The 24323-nt window shown below is 43.0% G+C and overlaps 1 protein-coding gene and 1 long non-coding RNA gene across 2 annotated transcripts in view; one reads left to right on the top strand and one right to left on the bottom strand.

The window, feature by feature from the left end:
- LOC129698803 (uncharacterized) overlaps positions 1–6129 on the bottom strand; it is a 24729-nt gene extending 18600 nt beyond the window's left edge. Inside the window, exons 1-3 of the mRNA XM_055638087.1 lie at positions 5651–6129; positions 3439–5607; positions 1480–1646 (exon numbers count right to left, since the gene is read on the bottom strand). Coding sequence (XP_055494062.1) covers positions 1480–1646; positions 3439–5607; positions 5651–5865 — 2551 coding nt within the window. The 5' untranslated portion in view covers positions 5866–6129. The remainder of the gene's footprint in view (positions 1–1479; positions 1647–3438; positions 5608–5650) is intronic.
- LOC129698804 (uncharacterized) lies at positions 6122–24323 on the top strand. Its single transcript, XR_008723729.1, has 3 exons — positions 6122–6557; positions 19251–19351; positions 19627–24323. It is a non-coding gene; the product is annotated as an uncharacterized LOC129698804 (long non-coding RNA).

Genomic DNA, 24323 nt, shown 5'->3' with positions numbered 1-24323 from the left:
ATGGAGCTGAATTGGTAAATGGAGCGAAATACACTGAAGACTATTTTTTTAAAAAAGGTGAGACCATAGTCAATGTTAGTGTACAGAGCGCTCTTAGCTCAGGAGTAGCAGATTGTAAATAGCACATGTAAGAAGCAATTAGGAAGGGAAATGGTGTTCAGTGTAAACTTTAGGAGCGAGTGTAGGGGGTGCAGAGAGATTTGAGAGAAAGGTACTGATGATGAACTATTTCCGGTCTACACAGGTATTGGTAAAGCTATTTTATTTAATATTCAAAAAGGTTAGTGAATTCAATAGATGTCGATAAAGCCACTTCCAGAGGCATAAAAGTTTAAGGTGACTGGCAAAAGAACCAGGGGTAAGATGTTAAAAAATGTTTAAACGGTGAATTTCTCTGATTTGCAAAGCATTATTCCGGTTTCCTCCCATACTCCAAAGATGTATAGATTTGTAGGTTAATTGGCTTTGGTAAAAAAATGTAAATTGTCCTTCGAGTGTAGGGTTGTGCCAGTGTATGAAGTAATTGCTAGTTGGGGCTGACTTGGTGGACCGAAGGGCCTGCTTCCGCATTGTATCTCTAAAGTCTAAATTAAACATAAAAGTCTTTCTGAGTAGATCTCTCTAATGAGTATATTAACAGATCACTCTAATGACAGCTCCTAGTGTTAAATGGTAGACAGCTTACAGAACTATAGTGAAGTGCAATGGTTTACAGGAAAGCACACATCCTCAAATGAAGTTCAACACTGAAAAAAAAAAATTTCTTTCCGTCCCTTGTATCTCGAAGTATGTATTCAGAAGTTCTCTGATCAGCCTCTGGCGCTGATCAGCCAGTGTTGTTTTTATAATCTTTTTTAGTCCTTTTATCTCTTGGGAATCAAACAAAATGTTATTTTCCCTGAAGATGACTTTACATTTTCTAAAGCTATTACTTTTGTTTGACCTTGGCTGAAGATCAGCAGCAATACCAACTAGCCACCTTGGTTTTGACCAAGGATATTGTTATAGTCAGAGTCATACAGCATGAAAACAACTTGCCCATGCCAACCAAGATGCCCCATCTGCACTAGACCCACCTGTCCACATTTGGCCCATAACCCACTAAGCCTTTCCCATCCATATGTACCCTATGTTGCTAAGCTGGAGAACCAGGTAAGGAAAATTAAGATCAAATCTGGAGATGAATGGAAGTTAAACATACCACGGGTACAGATAACTCAAGAACTCAGATAAAGTAACTCTAGACGCCTACATTGTAAACATTATTTTGGTGGCTTGGCGGGAATATAAATAATTAAATTCAGCACAGATAAAATAAGTATTTACAATTTAAAAGGTAGATCACGTAAGATTTAGAAATAGAATAGCATTTCACTCAATTTGCAGGCCTACATAGATCTTACTTCCATTTGCATAAACTATTATAGTAGATCTCAAAAATGTTTGGTTTAGTGAAACTAATAAAACCTCCTCTCTTACCTCTAGTGCTAAAGTCATCTACAAGAATAACTTCTTTAATGAGATGAGAAGGTGATCGGTTGAAGATGCTGTGAACAGACCTTAGGAGTGTAGACCACACTTCGTCCACGAAGCACAAGATAATACTGGTGGTTGGAAGGTTGTTGTGAATCATTTGATCAGAGCACCTGTAATAAAACACACAGCCAGAGATATGAAGATTACATGCTAAAGAATCATAGCATGTGCAATGTTGTTACAAAGGCAAATTCATCCGGCATGATCTTGGTCTATTTCTACATCCCTAATTTTGCATTGGAGATAGGGGGAGCAGAAAAAGAGGTAACCGGAGTTTAAAAAAAACAAACCAAGAAAATGCTCCAAAAGCAAAGAACAATGCTGGAATCGTTCAGTGGGTCAAAGAGCAGAAAAGAGAGTGCAGACCAAAGTTGATAAAGCACTAAAAGATAGACACAAAGTGTTGGAGTAACTCAACAGGTCACGCAGCATCTCTGGAGAAAGAAAGGTGGGTGATATTTGGGTCAGAACTCTTCTTCAGCCAATATCTCGATGAAGCAACAACAATTTAATGGAAAAAAAAACAAAACAATAAAATAGAATGGTGAAATTATCAAAGGAAAAAGAATAAAAAGGTGCAGCTTTACCCAACATTGTTACATTCAACATTGTCCTGAAAGCTAAAACATACAGTTAGAAGATGAGTAGCAGTTCCTCAAGCTTACATTGGATATTGTTGGAGTCATGTAGGAGACTGAAGACAGAGAAGGACTGGGACAGAAAATAAAAGTAACAGGACATTGATTGCTCTAGGAGCCTGAACAGTTGATCTGCAAAATGACTATCCAAGCTGCAATTTGTTTCTACATTGTAGAGGAAACCACACCATGAGTACTGCATAATATACTAGATAGAGTAGACAGTCACAATCTCTTCTCCGGGGTAGAAATGTCCAATACTATAGAGGGCATAGATTTAAGTTGAGAGGCGTTTATGGTTTATTCCTTGCACTTCCACGTGCCTATCTAAAAACCTCTATCATATCTGCCTCCAGAGGCATCCCTGGTAATTTAGGCCCCCACCACTCTCTGTGTAAATAAAATTTCCCCACACATCTTCATTGAACTTTCCCCCTCTCACCTCAAAATTCATATCTTATATTTCCATCAGCTTAATATCTAGGCTCATCCCTCCTGTAGAACACAGACAATATAACTTTTTTTTCCAAATATATCTATTCTGCAGAAGCTGGAATAAAAAGTCGTAATAAATGCTGGATTGCAAATTCATTAAAATGAAAATAAGCATTATTCGGGCAATATATAAAATCCCCTTTTAAGAAAGATTACCTTATTTCCAGCTTTTTTAGATAATTGTGCTCTCATTTATTTGACAATATTTTATGTATGTAGCTGGAATGCAGATTCACTGATGTTTTAGGAAATCAAAAGTGCAATCTTTCAAATAATCTTTTGTAATAATGATTACATTATAGCGGTGGATTGATTAAAAATATTAACATTCCTCCATACCACCTCCAAATAATTTGTTTTTAATGTGACATAATTTAATGTCAGAAAATTTAATGTAAAAAAAAAATTAATGTTTTAGTATTAATACACTAAAATCTTGTCTAACTGTGGCAGTATTCAAAGTTAATGATAAATTACAAAATATTTTGTATAAAGACCATAATGAGTAACACACCACCAGAAAGCGTTAGCAACATTATATGCAACCAATGAACTGCATATGCTGGTTTACCACAAAAGAGACACAGTGCTGGAGTAACTCAGCGGGCCAGGTATCATTTTGTGGAACATGGATAGATGACATTTTGGGTCAGGATCCTTCTTCAGGCTGAATATATCATTATATAAACAGCCACCTAACATTTGAAATTACATTTAAACAATATGTACAAAAAAAGGACATGCAGATTTTTTGTAATAGTAATCTCACCCTTTTGGTCTTGTATCTGGGACAGCTCTGTCCAGTGGGATCATGTTACTGAGATATACATTGAAGTGTCCCTCATTCCATTTTTCCTTTGCTCGTCCTTCTTGGTCCTTCGGGACAACTGCTGGTTGCCCAAACTGACCCATGGCTTCTGGGTCCCGTGACGATATAGTCCTGTCAATCGACAAAACTCTGTGTTCCCTTAGAGCAGATCGCAAGTTAACAACTGGTCGTTTTAAAACAGCGTCGTCAATCTGCTGATAATTCATTTCATTGTTTTTGACTGTTAATTTATTATCAATAATAACTGAAAAATCTTTTTTCTCAGTCAGGTTTTTACCTTCAAACAGATTTATTCCAGATTTGTTTGCTTTGAAATTAATTTCTGCGTTTGCCATATTTGTTAGAGGTGTAATTTTCATTATGTTTTGTTTTATTCCACCATTCTTTGAGACAGCAATATTGATAAGTTGACCAGGCATTCCCTTCCAAATCTTACTACCGACAGGAATCTTACTATCCGTAAGGTTGTCAGGTTCACCTTTGACTCCATTAAAATCTTTGCCACCGACAGGAATTTTATTATCCATAAGGATCGCTGGTTCCCTTTTGACTCCATTCCTATATTTGTTTCCAATGGAAATGTTATGATCCATGCTGTTGGCAACTTCACCTTTGACACCACTCAAATCTTTGAAAACAACAGGAATTTTATTATCCAGAAGATTTGCAGGTTCACCTTTAATTCTGTTAAAATCTTTGCCACCGCCAGTAATTTTATTATCCGTAATGTTGACAGATTCACCTTTGTTTCCGTTCCAATCTTTGTTACTGACAGGCATTTTATGATCCATAATATTGGCAGGTTCACCTTTGAATCTATTCCATGTGTCGCCACCGACAGGAATTTCATTATCTATCGGGTTGACAAGTTCAACTTTCACTTCATTCCAATTTTTGATGCCAACAGGAATCTTATTATCAGAAATATTGGCAGCTTCACCTTGGACTCCATTCCGATCTTTGATACCAACTGGATTCTTACTATCAGTACTGTTGGCAGGTTGATCTCCGATTCCATGCCACACTTTGATATCAGGAGGAATTTTATGATCTATAATGTGGGCAGCTTCATCTTTGGCTCCATCCATTTCTTTGCGGTCAATAGGATTTCTCTTATCTACAATGTAAACAAGTTCACGTTTGGCATGGTCCCATGCTTTGCCGCCAACAGGGATTTTAATATCCGAAATGTTAGCAGCATCGTCTTCGACTCCTATCCTACCTTTGAATCCGAAAGGGTTTTTATGAACCTCAATGTTGCCAGATTCACTTTTGACTCCATTCTGATCTTTGACAACAGGGATTGTATGATCCATTATATTGGCAGCTTTATCTTTGGCTCCATGCCCTGCTTTGCCATCCATGGGAGGTTTATGACCCATAATGTTGGCAGCTTCACCTTTGGCTCCATCCAGTGCTTTGCCAGCGACAGGAACGTTATTGTCTATGGGGTTGCCAACTTCTCCTTTGCCTCCAGGCTTCACTTCACCCTGGGTTTGGGTTTTGCTCTGGATCAGCACAGATTTCACCGGTGCCCCCTCCGCCCGGTCACTCGGCCCCTCTGCCCCGGCCTTTCCCCCGCCGCGCTGCGGGCTCTCCCTGCCCTCTGCCCCGGCGCCCACCTCCACCGGGACCCTGACCTCTGGCCCGGGGCGCCCTGTAGTTGCCGGGGCCACGGCGGCGCGAGGCGGCTTCCAGACGGTTCCAGGCGCCGCCAGAAGCGGCCGGTGGTCGTCGAGGGGGGCGGGGGCGGCCGCTCGGGCAGGGAGGTCCTGCTTGTCCGGTGGGTCGCCATGGAGAGGAGCCCGGCCACCCAGCGAGTCACCATGGAGAGGATCCCGCTCCGCCGGGTCGCCATGGAGAGGATCCCGCTCCGCCGGGTCGCCAAGGAGGGGAGCCCGCTCCGCCGGGTCGCCAAGGAGGGGAGCCCGCTCCGCCGGGTCGCCATGGAGAGGAGCCCGGACACCCAGCGAGTCACCATGGAGAGGATCCCGCTCCGCCGGGTCACCATGGAGAGGATCCCGCTCCGCCGGGTTACCCTGGAGAGGATCCCGGACACCCGGCGGGTCACCATGGAGAGGAGCCCCCTCCGCCCGCCGCCCGTCCGGCCTCACCATGGAGACGAGCCCCCTCCGCCCGCTGCCCGTCCGGCCTTCTCCGGAACATCTTGTGCAAGCCCTGGTCCTGCAGCACTTTGGTCCGCAGCCGCTCCAACCGCAGCAACTCCTCCTTGGAAAGTTTACTGTTGATCTCGGTGAAGGAAAACCTCAGCGCTGCCATGTCGAAGATGAGCCAGGCTACGGAAGCGGCGAAAATCAAGCCGAGGATCCTGCCGCTGCCGCGGAACAGCCTCCTGACTCTGTTCATGTTCCCGGTGGACGGGTCGCATGGATTTGCAGCCGCCTGTTGCAGCAACTCCTCACTCTGCCTCTCTTCCTTCCCCGCATCCAGGGAAGTTGGCCTGCCTGCGTGGCATTCCTGCAATGGCCCCGGGACAGTTTGCAAAGGGTCAATTATCAAGGCGCACCTAACACCTTCCAAACCCAATAAATCGCTGCTGACCTAAGTATGTAAATTATTGACTCTATTTTACAAATTGCTCTGCATCAGAAGACCGGGTGTTTCCCTTTTAAGGTGCGCCCCAGAAAGGTCCACGTGTCAATGCTAACGTTGCATCCTTCTTGCTCGGCGCCGGAATCTGTCCAAACTTTTGAGAGACCCAAGGAATTGCAGATGCTGGATTCTTGTGCAAAGCACAAATGCTGGAGGAACTCAACGGGTCAGGCAGCATCTGGATGGGAATGGATAGGTGACGTTTCGGGTCACTTTTGTTTGGTAAAAATTATTCATAGCAAACAAAATAAATACTTAAATGTTTATTTATCAGTGACTATTTCATAAATGCCTTTGCGAGCCACGGGAATTCAAAATGGTTTAATACATCTTAAAGTCCTAAGGAAATCTTGAAAAAACAAAGTTTTAGCAGCTGAAGAAGCCATTCACTGTTTTACATTCATAGTGAGTAAAAAGAGGAAAACAACAAGTAGTCGATATTCATGGTAAGTCCATAAATGTTTGCCGACAATAATGAGGCATAATGTAGAATCAGGTGTTCGATTATTGTCGCATTTGAACCATAATTTATGATTACACGGTATTAATGTAAAAGAGGGCATTCAAAGTGTGCAATTACTTTGCCATTCAAACTCAAACGTGCTGGTTGTTTGCAGCATCGGCATATCGACCTCCGCACCTGGTCGTTACATCTTGGCATTGAGTCACGCCTTGCAGCCAATGATCAGCTGGGATCAGTGGGCTGGGTGTGCACCGATCAAGTTAGTTGGAGAAGTTCCCCGATTCATTCTGACACTTCTATCCCAGGTGTCAATACAGACCTTTCCCATCTAACGAGGAGGGTAACTGTCACCTGTATCTGTCTACCATCTAGCAAAAACAAGGAATTGCAGATGCTGGTTTACAAAAAAACAACACAAAGTGCTGGAGTAACTCAGCGGGTCAGGCAGTGGAGGGAAATGGATGGACAATATTTCAGTTCAGGACCTTCAGCCATTTCTGCCTGACCTGCTTAATTGCTCTAGCACTTTAATTTAGATCAAGATTCCAGCATCTGCAGTCTCATATGTCTGCATTTGACTACTCCACTGCAAAATATCTTCAAAGTATGTCTACTTTGAAGGTTTTTTTAAATTTCAGAGGTACAGTGTGGAAATAGACCCTTCGGCCCACCGATACCGCACAGACCAGCGATCACCCTGTACACTAGCACTATCTTACACACTAGGGACAATTTACTATTTTACTGAAGCAATTACCCTACAAACCCATATGTGTTTGGAATGTGAGAGGAAACCAAAGCACCCTGAGAAAACCCTTGAGGTCACAGGGAGAACGTACACGGTCCGTACATGTGGCAGAAATTTAGAGGGAAATTAAAGGAAAAGCGGTGACTTCGAGGTTTGCTTCAAGAGACTTTATTGCATGATATCATGGAGAGATGGCCGTAGTTAACTGTTCACCAGTTCTCTGACTGCAGCAGATTTAGCCAATACGGTGCAGTAAAGAACTTTTTTTTGTTATTAACAATTATCCTGTTATTACTGTCTACTACATGGATACCAATTATTTTATTAGTCACAACACACTTTTTGTTTATGTCAATCTTAATACGTCAAACATAATAAGGGAGTTCGGTATTCCGACTCCGCATGCCCAGGTCATCGGTCACTCGCTATAAACATTCTCGGCTTCGTTCGCTTTTTCTTTATAGCGAGTGATCTTTGACAATTCCTTGCGCTTTTTGAAATACCAAACACACTTATACAAGGGCATCTTGACATTATTCTATCTCGTCTTTCATATAACCATATAACCATATAACAATTACAGCATGGAAACAGGCCATCTCGGCCCTTCAGGTCCATGCCGAACACTTATTTTCCCCTAGTCCCATTTACCTGCACTCAGACCATAACCCTCCATTCCTTTCCCGTCCATATACCTATCCAATTTATTTTTAAATGATAAAATTGAACCTGCCTCCACCACTTCCACTAGAAGCTCATTCCACACAGCTACCACTCTCTGAGTAAAGAAGTTCCCCCTCATGTTACCCCTAAACGTCTGTCCCTTAATTCTCAAGTCATGTCCTCTTGTTTGAATCTTTCCTACTCTCAATGGGAAAAGCTTATCCACATCAACTCTGTCTATCCCTCTCATCATTTTAAAGACCTCTATCAAGTCCCCCCTTAACCTTCTGCGCTCCAAAGAATAAAGACCTAACTTGTTCAACCTTTCTCTGTAACTTAGTTGCTGAAACCCAGGCAACATTCTAGAAAATCCCCTCTGTACTCTCTCTATTTTGTTGACATCCTTCCTATAATTTCAAGCAGACCCACTGCCTCATCTCCGAGCCAAGCATAAGCTCCCATTCCATCTACTATTGTAATCCAGCATTCTGTAACTTCACTGAGAAAACAGGCTTATCTCTGTCGCATTCCCAGACAAGAGAACAACAGGTATAATGTCAATTCTAGAAGGGATAATGCGTCTGAAACTTATTTTGCCAAATTCTCATGATATTTTGTATCTGGTCAACAAGAGATGCCAATTGCCACATCTCACACTCTTTCGTTTCCTTGTTCAATTCCGACCAAAATTAAGTAAGAAAAGATTTTAATTTTTTCTTCCACAGTAGACAGCACCCATAGTCAGAATCGAACCCAGGTTTCTGGTGCTGTACGGCTGCAGCTCTATCGCTTTGCCACTGTGCTGCCCCTATCTCCTCTGTCCACAGGAGTTCCATGAGACCCTCACTCACTGCTACCTCTCTGTGATTCCTGCCACTCGTCCATTTCCTCCACAGAGTTGGAGATCACAGGGTCTTCAGGGGCTGTGGGGGTCATCATTCTCCATATAAAAAGCAAAGATCCTATAGCAAAGCAAGATAGTGCACTTGACGAAAAAGACGTAGTACAGTCATGGGCAGATTCATGGGTAATATTCGGCCCCATTACCATAACCGGCTTCCGTCTCCGCCATCTTTGTCCGCCATAGCTGAGCAAAGATACTAGTGCGGAGACAGAAGTCGGTTACGGAAACATCCTCGTAAAAATCAAAGATCTTTGGTGAAAATCTTCTCCTCATTTTCTCTCTGCCTCTCTGCCCCTCTGTCCTTTTAAAGAGACTCACTGACGGGGGTAAAGAGGGCGGGCATGAGATCCGAAGCTGAGAACAGACGGCCCTTTGGTTTCTTCCCCCATCACGCTCGCTGCCCAGCTCCCAAACTCCGGACCAGTCTGCACTTCATTACTCCTCTGTGTCGCTGACTGTCGGACATTTATTCTTCTTTCTGCCAAAATGGGTGAGCGCTGGAACGGCTCTTTTGTTCGGCTCGCCCCAGTGCTGCAGCAGTTTGGTGGGGGTCGGGCTCATACTCCAGTGGATTGGAAAGGTCTCCTTTTTACACTCCCATGTGGGCACAGCCTCTTTGCCCTCAGTGCACCCTCCATCCTTGCACAGTCTGATCCCAATCTCGGGGCCTTGAATCCAAAACATTATAAAAGAAAATTAACAGAATTATAATTTATTCACATGTTAATCATTCACAAAAATGATCAGAATTATGAATCATGAATCTAACACTATCACACACACAGACTGTTTCCCCGTAACGCTGATTACACTGCGAGAAGGATATACCAAAGATCCTATAGCAAGCTATAGGATCTTTGGAATATACAAAGACGGGTCCGGTCGGTTCGGGTTTACTGAAATGGCCGACGAAAAGGCTGACGTTCTGCTCCGTTGCGTACTACACGTCAGCCTATTTGTTGTCGCAGGAGTGCACTATCTTGCTTTGCTATAGGATCTTTGATAAAAAAGTATTGAGCCCATCTGGAAGTTATGCATCATTGCCACTTATGCCACCTGGTTTAGACTTGTGTGAGGTAAGAGCATGCAAGCCCTGTCAAAAAGCTCAATGACTCAAATGCGAGCTTGAAATGTTCTTTAGAGTTTGGCAGATAATAATAATAATAATAATAATATCATTTATTGTCATTGCACATCAGTGCAACGAGATTTAGTATGCAGCTTCCAACCGATGTAAAAGAAAAGTAAAATAAATAAATAAGCTGTGTGACAGACCATCCGAGGGAGAGTCCAGGGGGGGTGGGGGGCACTCAGCAGGGCCAGTTCAGAGCTGCTATAGCTCTGGGAATAAAGCTGTTTCTGAGTCTGAAGGTTCAGGCGTAGAAGGCCTTATAACGTCTGCCGGAGGGAAGTAGTTCGAACAGTCCGTTACAAGGGTGTGAGGAGTCTTTATGGATGCTGACGGCCTTCCTGAGGCACCGTGTGTGGTAGATGCCCTCCAAGGCTGGTAGCTGTGTCCCAATAATCCTCTGCGCTCTGTGGACGACGAGCTGAAGAGCTCTCCTCTCCGCCTCCGTGCAGCTGAGATACCACACGGAGATGCCATACGTTAATATGCTCTCTGTGGTGCAACGGTAGAACGTTGTCAGCAGCTGTTGGGGCAGACCAGTCTTTTTTAATGTCCTCAGGAAGAACAGTCGTTGCTGTGCCTACTTGACCAGCGCAGCGGTGTTGGTGGACCATGTGAGGTCCTCTGAAATGCGAGTGCCCAGAAACTTAAAGCTGGACACTCTCTCCACACTTTTCCCATAAATGGAGATTGGGGCATATTCTCCATTATGGGACCTCCTGAAGTCAATAATCAGCTCCTTGGTCTTGGTGGTGTTTAGTGAAGTGTCAGATTTTAGTCAGAATGATGACTCAATCAAGTTTGTAAGATCCGACCTGTACCCCACAAAGCCATGCTCACAATCCCTATTAAGCTGATGCTTTACCAAATGCGAGTAAGCCCTATCAGTAAGAATCTTCTCCAGTAGCTTCCCTACTACTAATGTAAGATACATGAGCATATAATTTGCCGGCTTGCACTTCTTAAACAAATGCATTGGTGGTTCAGTGTTACAAATTCCGCCTGCCACATGGTAGGCCTGGCCGATGCAACAGTGTTTTTTTGGGGGCCCAGTAGCATTGGGTATCATAAAATGGAGGGCAGGTGGTTGAACTGGTCAGTGCTAGCAGTTTTGTTCCATTATCATAAAATTGTATCCTTCTCATTTCTTACTCTCTTTGTATAGCTCCATGTCAGTTTAGCTCCAGTGCTATGCTATTCCTTCCTCCCATCCTTCTTTTTTTCAAATTCTTCTGATCTTGTCCATACAAAACCGGTGAGGGGTACTATCCCCATCAGATTCAGATTCAATCTTTATTGTCATTGTGCTGTGTGCAGAACAGAGACAACAAAATGCAGTTAGCATCTCACCCAGAAGGTCCTGGCAATCTCTTCTCTTCCCTCTCTCAATTAAATAGGATAGATCCAGCAGGCCCGAGGAGCTATTTTTTTTCAAGAGACCCAACACTCCTCTCTGATAAGAACATACCCTAGAATATGATCAAACCCTGCACTGATCCCATGATCCTCCATGTCCTTTTCTTTCATGAATGCTGATGCAAAGTACTTGTTTAGTACCTCGTCACTTCCTCTGGTTCCACGCGTAAATTCCCTCCATGCCCACTAAAGACACTCTCCCCAGCCACCTTGTTGTTAATATATGCTTAAAATACTTCAAGAGTCAAGTGTCCTATCTCCCAAACAGAATAATGAAATTTTGACTTGCATCAGCACAACAGAATATGTACACATAGTACTCTAAACCATTTAATAAACAAAAAAAAGTTCAGTTTTATAGTTATACTAGACCAAGTGGGACCCGTTGGGTCCCTGTCACAATTGGGGGGGGGGGGCTGGTCCTCCAATGCAATCCGTTCCCTCAACGCAACATTCGACCACTCACCCATAGCCCCCACCAGAGGCCTGGTCCGCCAACGCAACCCATTCCCCAAAGTAATATTCCACCACTCACCCGTTCCCCAACCCTAACAATATTCCACCACTCACCTGTTCCCCCAACGCAACCTGTTACCCCAACGTAATATTCCACCACTCACCCATAGCCCCCAACTGCGCAGAATCTGCTCATTTCCCCTTTTTCACCCTCCCTCATTTTAAACTTTATAAAAAATGCAATTACACTTGCTTGGGCTGGCAGGACTCTGTCCTGGGATAGCAACGTTGTAGCGAGCAGGGCTACAATCCCATTGTGATGTCATAGCTGTAAGTGCCAGTGCAAAGGGAAGACAGTTTTGTCAAATTGGGGTTTTTGTAAATGTGAAAATGTGAATAATTTTAAAATATAACATCAATCTGAACGAAACTTGATTCACTACACCACAGGACAATGGCGAGTAAGGTGGTGCAAAACCTGTACCGTTTTGGCATAGTGCAGGTCATGAAAAACACGCTCACAAACAAACACGCAAACTCACACACAAGGTGAGAGTTTTAGTAATATAGAGATAAACCAACTCCGGTCCTGTTTTCTCCAGCAGGGCAGCAATGATGTTGTACTTGAGGCAGGGGCTGTCGGGGGGGGGGGGGGGGGGGGGAGCGTCCTGGAGCCAGGGGCAGGGGTGGGGTTAAGGTGGGGCTGGCGGGTGAGCATTCTGGAGCCGGGGGAGGGCTGTATTGCTTGAACCTGTTGGGGGGGGGGGGGGGGGAGAAGCCGTGGTTACCCAGCCTAGCCTCTCCCCGCCCCGGGTCCCTGCATCTGCTCCGACCCCAGCCCAGGGCCCGGGGGGGGGAGGGCAGAAATTAAAATAGAAGGAAACTTATCCGTGGAGATGGCGGGTCGCCGTTGTGACAGGAAAAAAAGATTGGGGTCTGAAATTGTGCTAGGTAAGGTGGGTCCTAAGTTAGGGACCCATGGGATGTCCTATGTGTCGCATGTCAAGTAAAGACGAGAAGTGAGGGCGGGGCAAGTGGGGGGGCGCTATTTTATTTTTTTCACATTTTAAACGTCAATAACTCGTAAAATATATCATCAATATGAACGAAACTTGTACATCACAGGACAATGGTGGGTAAGGTGGACCAAAAATTGTAGAGCTATCATGTACCGTTTTTGCGCAAGTACAAACCGGGCAAACAAATGGACAAACAAACAAGATGAGAGTTTTAGTAATATACTAGACCAACGCACCCGTTCCCTGCCCGTAGCCCTCATGGGAGGCGTGGTCCTCCAACTAAAGCCTTTACCGAATGTAAGATTCCAGCACTACCCTTGCCTTCCTCAGCAGTAATCTTTAAAAAAAATTCCAATTGCACTTGCCTTGCATGTTGCAATAGCAATTCACCCTCCCCTTGCTATTCGAGCCATTGTGACATTAAAAAAATCCAATTGCACTTGCCCTGCGTGTTGCTGCTAGTCGAGCCATTGTGACGTCATCAGTTGAAGCTGGTCGGTTTGAAATTAAAGGTATTTTGATTTTTTCAAACTTTAATCAGTAATGTCGAGAAATAAAGCATAAAATGTCCAGTGAAAGTGATCTCTGCCTAGAGGGGGAAAATGTGAATCAGAATATGTAAAAATCTTGTGAAAGTTGGCATTTTTAAAGCTTTAATCATGAAAAACATGTCAAATATAGGATCAAATCCTCACTGAGGCTGGTCTCTGCTAGCTGAGCCATTGTGACATCATCATTCGAAGCTGGTGGTTTTAATTTTAAAGTCTTTTGACTTTTTTAGACTTTTAATCAGTAACGAGTCGAGAATCAGGTTATTAAACCTGGCTCGGACAAAACGTTGATTATTAATAACCAATTATCTGTTATTTGCATTTTATCATTTTAGAAACATAGAAACATAGAAATTAGGTGCAGTAGTAGGCCATTCGGCCCTTCGAGCCTGCACCGCCATTCAATATGATCATGGCTGATCATCCAACTCAGTACCCCGTACCTGCCTTCTCTCCATACCCTCTGATCCCCTTAGCCACAAGGGCCACATCTAACTCCCTCTTAAATATAGCCAATGAACTGGCCTTGACTACCCTCTGTGGCAGAGAGTTCCAGAGATTCACCACTCTCTGTGTGAAAAAAGTTCTTCTCATCTCGGTTTTAAAGGATTTCCCCCTTATCCTTAAGCTGTGACCCCTTGTTATTTATTCATGTGTGTATATATTTATATTACGGTATATGGACACATTGATCTGTTTTGTAGTAAATGCCTACTATGCTCTGTGTGCTGAAGCAAAGCAAGAATTTCATTGTCCTACCAGGGACACATGACAATAAACTCACTTGAACTTGATAAGTCGAAAAATAGTAAGATTAAATGAGCTTACCAGTTTGAAGTTTGATCTTTATTTTATGCGGAGTTACGATGAGGGATTACATGAATAAGCCCGTTCAGCCGCACGTGCGTCAATCTTCAAAGCAGCGGTGTGAAATCACAGATACTAATAGTGACTGAAGTATGATAGTAAGATGAAAAAACACTAGAACTACCAGATGATCTTAATGAGGGCTGGGAGCGGAGAGCACGTAATCCCTCATCGTAACTCCTCATAAAATAAAGATCAAACTTCAAACTGGTAAGTTCTCGTTTAATCTTACTATTTTACTTCGGAGTCACGTGAGTGACTACGTGAAGATTTCAAAGCTCTGTGATTTCATGCCGGGAGAAAAAAGTCTACACAACCACAACTGCCTCATTGACAAATGAGGGAAAACATTCATAATGTATATAGTCAAGACATTGATTTAAACATGCTGATGCTGTTAAATAAGCAATAACAATAGCCACATCTCTCATCCGGATGGAACCTATAACAGAACATAAAATAAATTGAGAAATACCCCTGGTCTGGCAACGGGTTATTATAACATGTTTGAAATATTGTTCGTTTGACCACACTACAGCCGTTAGGATGTGGTCCAGCGGAACGTAATTAACTCTTGCTGCTGCTGTTATAGCAGCCCTGGTGGAGTGAGATCCGGATCAGTATCTACTCCTGCATACCTCAACTCCGTTTTAACACCTGGCAAGATCTGAGCAGATAGGTTCTTATAACGTCATTTGTAACTAACAATCATAGTTAGCTCAGAGTCTCAAAGGCTCTTGGTGACCTTGACGTATTGTTGTATATGTGTGTCTCCACATATAACGAAAGGTCCCTGGGTATGTCTTGAACTATTTTGAGACCTGACACCCCTACTGCTCTGCTTAAATTAATTGTAGCATAAAATACTATGCATATATTTGCAGATGTAATCATCCTCTCCTGTCACAATAATGTAGCGTGCGACCTTTGCGCTAACCAGCACCAGGAGGATAACTACCTAATGAGGTCCGATCAAAGCTAAGAATGTAGCTGGAACCCCCTGGTTAAATAGTGTTACACAATGTCAATCTCCCATACTGTATTGTACTAGTCCTGGGAACCCTGTGTAACAGATATCCTTTACTAACTTGATATCCGAGGTGAACCCAACAACTTGGACCTCATTAGGTGCAGTAAGTCTGATGGAAAACCCCTTGGCACAGTTAATGACCCTATAACTCAATATTGTCAAAGACCATTTAAATGAACTGCAATAACTCAGAATCTGTACCATTTTAAATGTAACATGAGCATTAAACAAACACTTCCCATCTCCTGAAGCAGCAAAGTACCGCTTTTTGGTGCCATTCCAGCACTGTGAATACATACAAAATAGGCGTGACAACCCAAGCCGTAAGCAGTCTATTGAGAATCTGTAGAACATATATTGATTTTAACATGCAACGGCTGATCTCTCAAGCCACAGGCTGAACCAGCAAGTTACGTTCAAAATAACCATATAAGGTTGCATTATTATTATTCCCGACAAATCGGGAATCAAACTGCATAGGCCAATTCCACAGCTGGACCTAAAGCGACTCTTGATGACTCTATTTCAAGACCCGACTCATAAAGCAAATTGGAGGAAGACATAAAAGACCATTCCTCATGCTTGTAGCGAGAATGTATCTTTCGCCACTGTTATGCCACACATTTTGCAACCTTTGAATTAGCATGGAAACAACATATCTATATTCGGTGTTGCATTGAATCAGAATTTCATAAATACTGTGTGGACCAACACCCATTCTGTGTTGTCATTGATCTGTACTTAATGATACTCCAGTGGCAAATGAGATTATGTACCTTTTACCGGATCTTTTACCTGATTGCACCCTTGTGCTTATCATATGCCACATCATAGTGTATCAACATGAAGTTGAGCATGCACCTATGCATATTCACTCAATCACTCTTTAACCCATAAAATGCACAGGGTCTATAGATAGTTGATACCAATACTGAAGAGTTAATAACTCATGCAAATCTCCTGCACCTCCAACTAGTGATGACATTCGCATTTTCCCACCTTAAGCCATAGCATAATTTTGCAATATAATGACATATTTATTGATCAACTACTGGAGCAATGCTGAATACTGTTTGTCCATCATAGTGACTTTAGTAGCTTCAGCAGGTAATAGCAATGTTGTATAATCAATGACCTTCATGGCCCTTATAGTCTGCCATTAAGCATGCTGTCAGTTCTCCCACTTGCACAGCTGCATCACATCTATTACATTGCTAGTTAGTCTAATGAATAGAACTGCTTTATAACAACAAGGCTGTTCTAGGTTTCTATTGACTCCAATCTGTTGCCCAGGGCGGAGTCATAGGCCAACTATCCATTTGATAACAACCTAATTTACCTGGATAGGAGAGAACAATTTGAGACTGAAATATTGGATTTTAGCCAAATACAGCATCAAAATATAATCCAAACAATACATCACAAGTGTTTTTGAACTCTGAGTAGTCCTTTGAATGATTTATTATCATACTGTTAAATGGCCTCATCATAGCAATGCCTTCAAATATCTCTGATGATCATTGTACATGGAAAACCCTATGAAATCTGTTTGATCACCCTTCTTTCATAATGAACAGGCCACGCCTGCCATAATTTCGCGTCTGCCCTGAACGGCAACTCTGGCCCGGTTTTGATAATTCTCACATGTCCCAAGACAACTCTTATCATAATTCTGACCTTGCCCTGAAAGACAATTCCCATATCTCCGAGCCTGTCTTGAAGACAAACCTGGCTAAAATACTGGACCTGGCTCAACACTCTTCTAGCCAAATTCCAACCTTCTTGGAATACTAGTAATGTCCAGTTTACCTGGTTAAAATGCCTCTGAGCAGATGACAATGTCTTAATTATTTGTGTATTGCACAACCAATTGTAAATCTTACCAACTTGTTCGTGGTCACTTAGTTGTAGAGCAACCTGGTCAGCTTTAATGCTGCTACCAGCGTCAGTGAACCGCTTCCTGCCGATTAAGCCATGGAGTGCGTTTTCCCCTAAACTATGAATCCTTACTCGTCGTTGGCCTAATTGGTCCAACAGTTTATGCTTCGTCCTCCAGGTTTTGCCTGTGGAATAGGTCTTACCTGAATAGAAGATTCGGCGGGTGGCTCTAACGTCCCCTGATAGTGGTGTTCACTGCATTGTGTTGAGATGACAACCTTGCTGCCAGGAATCGTACCTCTGACATGTGCCCTTCATCCCTTGAGGTATGCTCCACGCTATACCCTCAGCCTCGGCATCAGATTACACTGATCCGGCATGTTATCCTTGTCCATAAGGGATACATTAAGCAGCCCTACTACAAGGCGCTGCTGGCATGACCTCTCCAACAGGCCCACCCTTCAGGGTCAGAAAATGTTCCGGTAAGCTCACCTCCTCCATGAGGGAGACATCATGCAGTCCTTCTACAGGTGCTGCTGCCATACATTTAAGGAGCCCTATTACAAGACGCTGCTGACATGGCCTAGAGCAATAGGCCGGCACTGCCATAGACTCGGCACCCCCATTATGCAGCCCTGTTACAAGGCGCTGCTGGCAAGGGCTCTCATCTGCCCAACACTGCCATAGACTCGGCATCCCCATTATGCAGCCCTGTTACAAGGAAGCCTCTGGAACAAGAGGTTCCTGCAGGGAATAAAACAGGTAAGAAAACCAAGCTTACCTGAGTTTAACTATACCGCGCTGGAGAAGCTCCTGCTGCTCCAAGTGGCCGCCTGCACCAATGCGTCTGACGTAATGACGCACGTGCGGCTGAACGGGCTTCTTCACGTAGTCACTCACGTGACTGTGAAGTAAAATAAAGCATGAAATGTTCAAATAAGGTGAACCCGGCCTCAACGGGAAATATGTCAATCGGAATATGGAAAAATGTAATCGTTACCACGTGTTTTCGCGAAGATGTAAACCAATGCCCCCATGTAGTTTAGAGCTTCTTTGGAGGTTGTTGTGTTTAATAGCCTGTTGGCTGTAGGGAGGAAGCTGTTCCTGAACCTGACTGTTACAGTTTTCAGGCTCCCATATTTTCTTCCTGATGGCAGGAGTGAAATGAGTGTGTGGCCACGATGGTGTGGGTCATAGAAACATAGAAAAAATAGTTGCAGGAATAGGCCATTTGGCCTATTACAACCAATTCACCTGGTTAGTCAGTACCCGTGATGGACCGGGCAGTGTCCACCTCACTTTCTAATCTCCTTCATTAATGGACCTATAAAACTGCAGCAAGTGAGAATTTCAATGTTCCGTTGCCGGTAGATATGACAATTAAAAACTCTTGACATTTTAGTCTTAACCCGTGGAAGATACTGTAGAAGGATATATAATGAAGGGCAGTGGCCCTGTGGCAAGCAGCATGTTAAGTGATAGGAGTGACTTTAATGGGTAGAGGTATTGAATGCAGTCCCTCGTTTCTTCTAAATTCTGGAACAAGTGAATAGTTATCCAAATGTTACTGCGGAAATTTAGTTATTGTTTTGACATGTTGGTGATCATTATGAGTTTTCAATCAAAAAACTCTACAATTTATGTTTATCTTTGTTCTCAATGTCTCAAGATATTTAAAAATCTTTCGAACTATTGCCCTCTCCTCTGCTAGAAATGTTGCGTTATTGAACCTAATTTGAAACTCTATGGGGAAAATAGATATTTGTAATGGGGCCAAAATAGAATTGAATTGATAGATTAAATGTGATGATGTCAATTCACATTCTGGTTTAAATTTACAATATCGGATTGAAAACTATTTCAACTGATAATCAAAATCAACAGGAAGATTTGCTATCGATCTTTTTTTAATGTTGTGGAAATTTAGGGCTTTGGGAAATAACTGTTAATTGCCCATTAATGATCAGAGTGAAAACATTAAAGTTTTTCATGAGATTTCATTTATTTTTCAATAGTGATATGTATAAAGCTCATTGGAATGAACTGAACAATTGGTAAGAGAATAATATTGAACCCCACGGAATACATCATAATGAAGACTGTTTCGAGGCTGCAGGTACCTGTTATGATTATTACTATCTATATAATTTCAGGGCAATAATCTAACTTGATTCAAGAATTGATTATTTGATTTTACTTCTGAGTGATGTTATCAAGTCATTTATTTTGTCAAACATTTCCAAATGTGTTTGGATTTTATCAAAATAAATAAAATCTAAACACATTAATCTTTATCAGTGATATTATTGCTTTGGAATCTATTCTATTCCAAAAGTAATTAAAGTTCTATACATTTGTGATGAGGCCCACATTTTAATATTGTGCTTGCAGTGTCCAATAAGTGGAGAGGGTACAAGAGGGAGTGACCAGAGTCAGCCTCGTCCTTGATTATGCTGGTGGCCTTGCCGAAGAAGCGAAAAATTCAGATGGAGTCAATGGAAGGGAGATTGGTTTGTATGATGGTCTGGGTTTGTCCACAAATCTCTGTGATTTTTTGCATTTCCTCAAGCAAACTTTAAGCACATCCTTGAATCGTCTCCTTTGCCTGCCTCATAATCTTCGATCACAGAGGTCAGAATAGAGATCTCTTACGGGAGTGGCATTTTCCTCTGTAACTAACACTACAAAGCTGTAACACTATATGCTGCATTCTGGTATTTTTCTCTTTGCACTACCTGTTGTACTTGTCTATGGCTTAATTATACTCATTTATGGTATAGCTTGATTTTACGGGATAGTGCACAAACAAAGGCTTTTCACAATATCTCAGTACACATGACAATAATAAACCAATACCAATTTTTTCTGTTGCTTCCCACAACATCCTAGGATATAACCGCTCAGGCCTTAGTGATTTTTGTACCTTTAAACATTTCAAATGTTCAAAAACCTCCTCTTTCATGGAGAAATTACAGCAGTGTTTATACATCCACTAGTGGCGCCACACTGAAGGTAGCCTCTGCCGACAGCCTGTCCTTTTTCTTCTATCTTTTTTAAATTTTAGTTTGTCTTAAAAGTGTGTTTTGTGGATTCTTTACTTTTCTATGTGGGGAGGGGGTTAGGGCAAGGGAGAAATTGTCTTCCAGTTGCTTCCTGGCGAGGACGCGACTATTCTCCGGGTCGCGTCCTCGCCCCCCTCCTCTTGGCCTACCTACTGGATCGGAGCGGCCTTTCCTGCCGGGGGACAGGACCAAAGCTTCAGCAGTGGAGTCGCAGCACTGGATTCACCGTAGAGAGGAGCGGAGCGATGCCTACCTGGATCGCTGTTTGAAGCTCCGGAGTGCTGGGCGGTGCTGACCTCAACATCGCGGAGTCCCTGGAACCCTTTACCGAGGGCCGCCAGCGTGTGTCACACCTGATAGAGATCTCTATTCTGACCTCTGTGATCGAAGATTATGAGGCAGGCAAAGGAGACGATTCAAGGATGTGCTTAAAGTTTGCTTGAGTAAATGCAAAAAATCACAGAGATTTGTGGACAAACCCAGACCATCATACAAATTGCGCGGCCTGTGGACTCCGGGAGCCGCGGACTCTGGTAGGAAGTGGCTGACTTGGAGGTCTATGCCGCGGAGGTTGTTTTCCCGGTTCGACATCGGAGTTCCATCTCGGTGAGCAGGCCTCAATATCGGCCCTCCCATAGTGGCGACTGTGGAGGGCTCAGGAGGACCCGACCACGGGTGAACATTAAGACCAACAGAGGAAGAGGACTGACTTTGGTGCCTTCCCTCACAGTGGGAAACTTTGATTCTGCTGTGTGGGGATGTTTTTATGTTGGACTCTATCGTGTGTTGTGTACTTTATTTTAATTGTATGGCTGTATGGTGAACACACATTTCACTGTGCCAACTGGCACATGTGACAAATAAATGTACCTTGTACATAGTCCCCCCATTTCAGGGCACCATAATGTTTGGGACACAGCAATGTCATGTAAATGAAAGTAGCCTGTTTAGTATTTTGGTGCATATCCTTTGCATGCAATGACTGCTTGAAGTCTGCAATTCATGGACATCACCAGTTGCTGGGTGTCTTCTCTGGTGATGCTCTGCCACGCCTGTATTGCAGCCATCTTTAGCTTATGCTTGTTTTGGGGGCTAGTCCCCTTCAGTTTTCTCTTCAGCATATAAAAGGCATGCTCAATTGGGTTCAAATTGGGTTATTGACTTGGCTACTCAAGAATTGACCATTTTTTAGCTTTGAACAACTGCTTTGTTGCTTTACCAGTATGTTTGGGATCATTGTCTTGCTGTAGAATGAACCGCCGGCCAATGAGTTTTGAGGCATTTGTTTGAACTTGAGCAGATAGGGTGTGTCTATACACTTCAGAATTCATTATGCTACTCCACCAGCAGTTGTATCATCAATGAAGATAAGTGAGCCAGTACCTTCAGCAGCCATACATACCCAGGCCATAACACCCATGTTTCACAGATGAGGTGGTATGCTTTGGATGTTGGGCAGTTCCTTTTCTCCTCCATACTTTGCTCTTGCCGTCACTCTGATACAAGTTAATCTTCGTGTCATCTGTCCACAAGACCTTTTTCCAGAACTGTAGTTGCTCTTTTAAGCACTTCTTGGCAAATTGTAACCTGGCCATCCTATTTTTGCGGAAAACCAGTGGTTTGCATCTTGCAGTGTAGCCTCTGTATTTCTGTTCATGAAGTCTTCTGTGGACAGTGGTCATTGACAAATCCACACCTGACTCCTGAAGAGTGTTTCTAATCTGTCGGACAGGTGTTTGGGGATTTTTCTTTATTACAGATAATTCTTCCATCATCAGCTGTGGAGGTCTTCCTTGGCCTGCCAGTCCCTTTGCGATTAGTAAGCTCACCAATGCTCTCTTTCTTCTTAATGATGTTCCAAACAGTTGATTTTGGTAAGCCTATGCTTTGGCTGACGTCTCTAACAGTTTTATTTTTGTTTCTCAGTCTCATAATGGCTTCTTTGATTTTCATTGGCACAGCTTTGGTCCTCATGTTGATAAACAGCAATAAAAGTTTCCAAAGGTGATGGAAAGACTGGAGGAAAGACTGGGTGCTGAGAGATCTCTTATACCTGCATTAAGGAGGCATTTAAACACACCTGAGCAGTTACAAACACCTGTGAAGCCATGTGTCCAAAACATTATGGTGCCTGAAATGGGGAGACTATGCATAAGCACAGCTGCAATTTCTACATGGTGAAACCAAAATGTATAAAAATACCCTTTAATAAAATCTGACAATGTGCACTTTATCTACATGTGATTTTTTCTATTACAAATCTTAAATTGTACAGAGTACAGAGGCAAATAAATAAATTATGGGTCTTTATCCCAAACATTATGGAGGGCACTGCAAGTGGTAGCAGCTCCATTGCTTTTTTTTGTTTATCATTTCAATGGTTCATATAATAAAATCTAACGTTCACATACACACTCTATTTGTTGACAACCTTCTGATCCTAACTACCATCGTGCGGAAATTCTATAGTTTACAGCGTAGGATTATAATTCAATTTCCAAGCACAGTACCGTGAGTGCCTTGGAATTTCTTGGGCTTTGCTTAACTTTTACAGTAAACATAATAAAATCTTTGTTTACATGCTTGTACTCTGTTTCTGCCAGCACTTTTGGAGAATGTGTGGTATTGCAGAGACAGCTTCCGTGAAATATACAATCATACAGCACCGAAACAGGTCCTTTAGCCCAACTTGCCAATGTTGAACAAGATGCCCGATCTACACTAGTCCCACCTGCTTGCATGGCCCATATCCCTCTAACCTTTCTTATCCATGTACAGTAACTGCAGTGCTGTACGATTGATGTAATTAGAAATTGCTGTACTGTGTTGCAATGTTTAGTTTAGAGATACAGCATGGAAACGCCTTTGTCAACCATAGATCACCTGTTCACACGAGTTCTATGTTATCCCACTTTCTCATCCATTCCATACGCAATAGGGGCAATTTTACAGAGGCTAATTAACCTACAGACTCGCATGTCGTAGGAATGTGGGAGAAACCCAGTGAAAATCTACACGGTCACAGGAATAATGTGCAAACTCCATACCAACAGGATCTGAAGTCAGGATTGAACTCGGGTCACTGGCGCTGTGAGACAGCAGCTTTACCAGCTGCATCACTGCCCCTATTGTGTTGCAAATCCACACCAAATCCTGGCATCACATCACTCCAGTCCTCAAACAACTTCACTGGCTTCCAATCTCCCACCGGATCACTTACAAAATCCTGATCCTCACCTACAAAGCCCTCCACCATCTGGCCCCCCCATATCTCACTGACCTCCTCTCCCCCTACCAACCCTCACGGTCCCTCAGATCCATATCAGCCGGTCTCCTCTCCATCCACAAGTCCAACCTCCGCAGTTTTGGGGACAGAGCCTTCTCCAGGGCAGCTCCCAGGTTCTGGAACTCCCTCCCCCAACTGATCTGCAATTCCGTGTCCCTCACCATCTTCCAGTCCCGCCTCAAGACCCATCTCTTCACCTCTGCCTATCCTTAGCCCCACGTCCCCCTCCCTTTTCATCTGTGCATTAATTGCCTCATTTTTCCCTTTGAGAATAGGGAGGATTCAAACAAGAGGACATGACTTCAGAATTAAGGGACAGAAGTTTAGGGGTAATATGAGGTGGAACTTCTTTACTCAGAGAGTGGTAGCGGTGTGGAATGAGCTTCCAGTGGAAGTGGTGGAGGCAGGTTCATTGGTATCATTTAAAAATAAATTGGATAGGCATATGGATGAGAAGGGAATGGAGGGTTATGGTATGAGTGCAGGCAGGTGGGACTAAGGGGGAAAAAAAATTTGTTCGGCACGGACTTGTAGGGCCGAGCTGGCCTGTTTCCGTGCTGTAATTGTTATATGGTTATATGGTTATGGTTATTGTGTTTTGAATTGAATTCTGTCTTTACTTTGTGTACTAGTCATGTCTCTACTATTTATTTCATTCCCCTTACATGTTTTTCCTCTACCTGCTAAATTTTTGTAAGGTGTCCTTGAGACGCTTGAAAGGCGCCCATAAATAAAATTTA

This window comes from Leucoraja erinacea, chromosome 7, assembly GCF_028641065.1.
Source record: "Leucoraja erinacea ecotype New England chromosome 7, Leri_hhj_1, whole genome shotgun sequence".
Lineage (NCBI taxonomy): Eukaryota > Metazoa > Chordata > Chondrichthyes > Rajiformes > Rajidae > Leucoraja > Leucoraja erinaceus.
The sequence above is the reverse complement of the archived record's forward strand: the minus strand, read 5'-3'. Positions and strand labels throughout refer to the sequence as shown.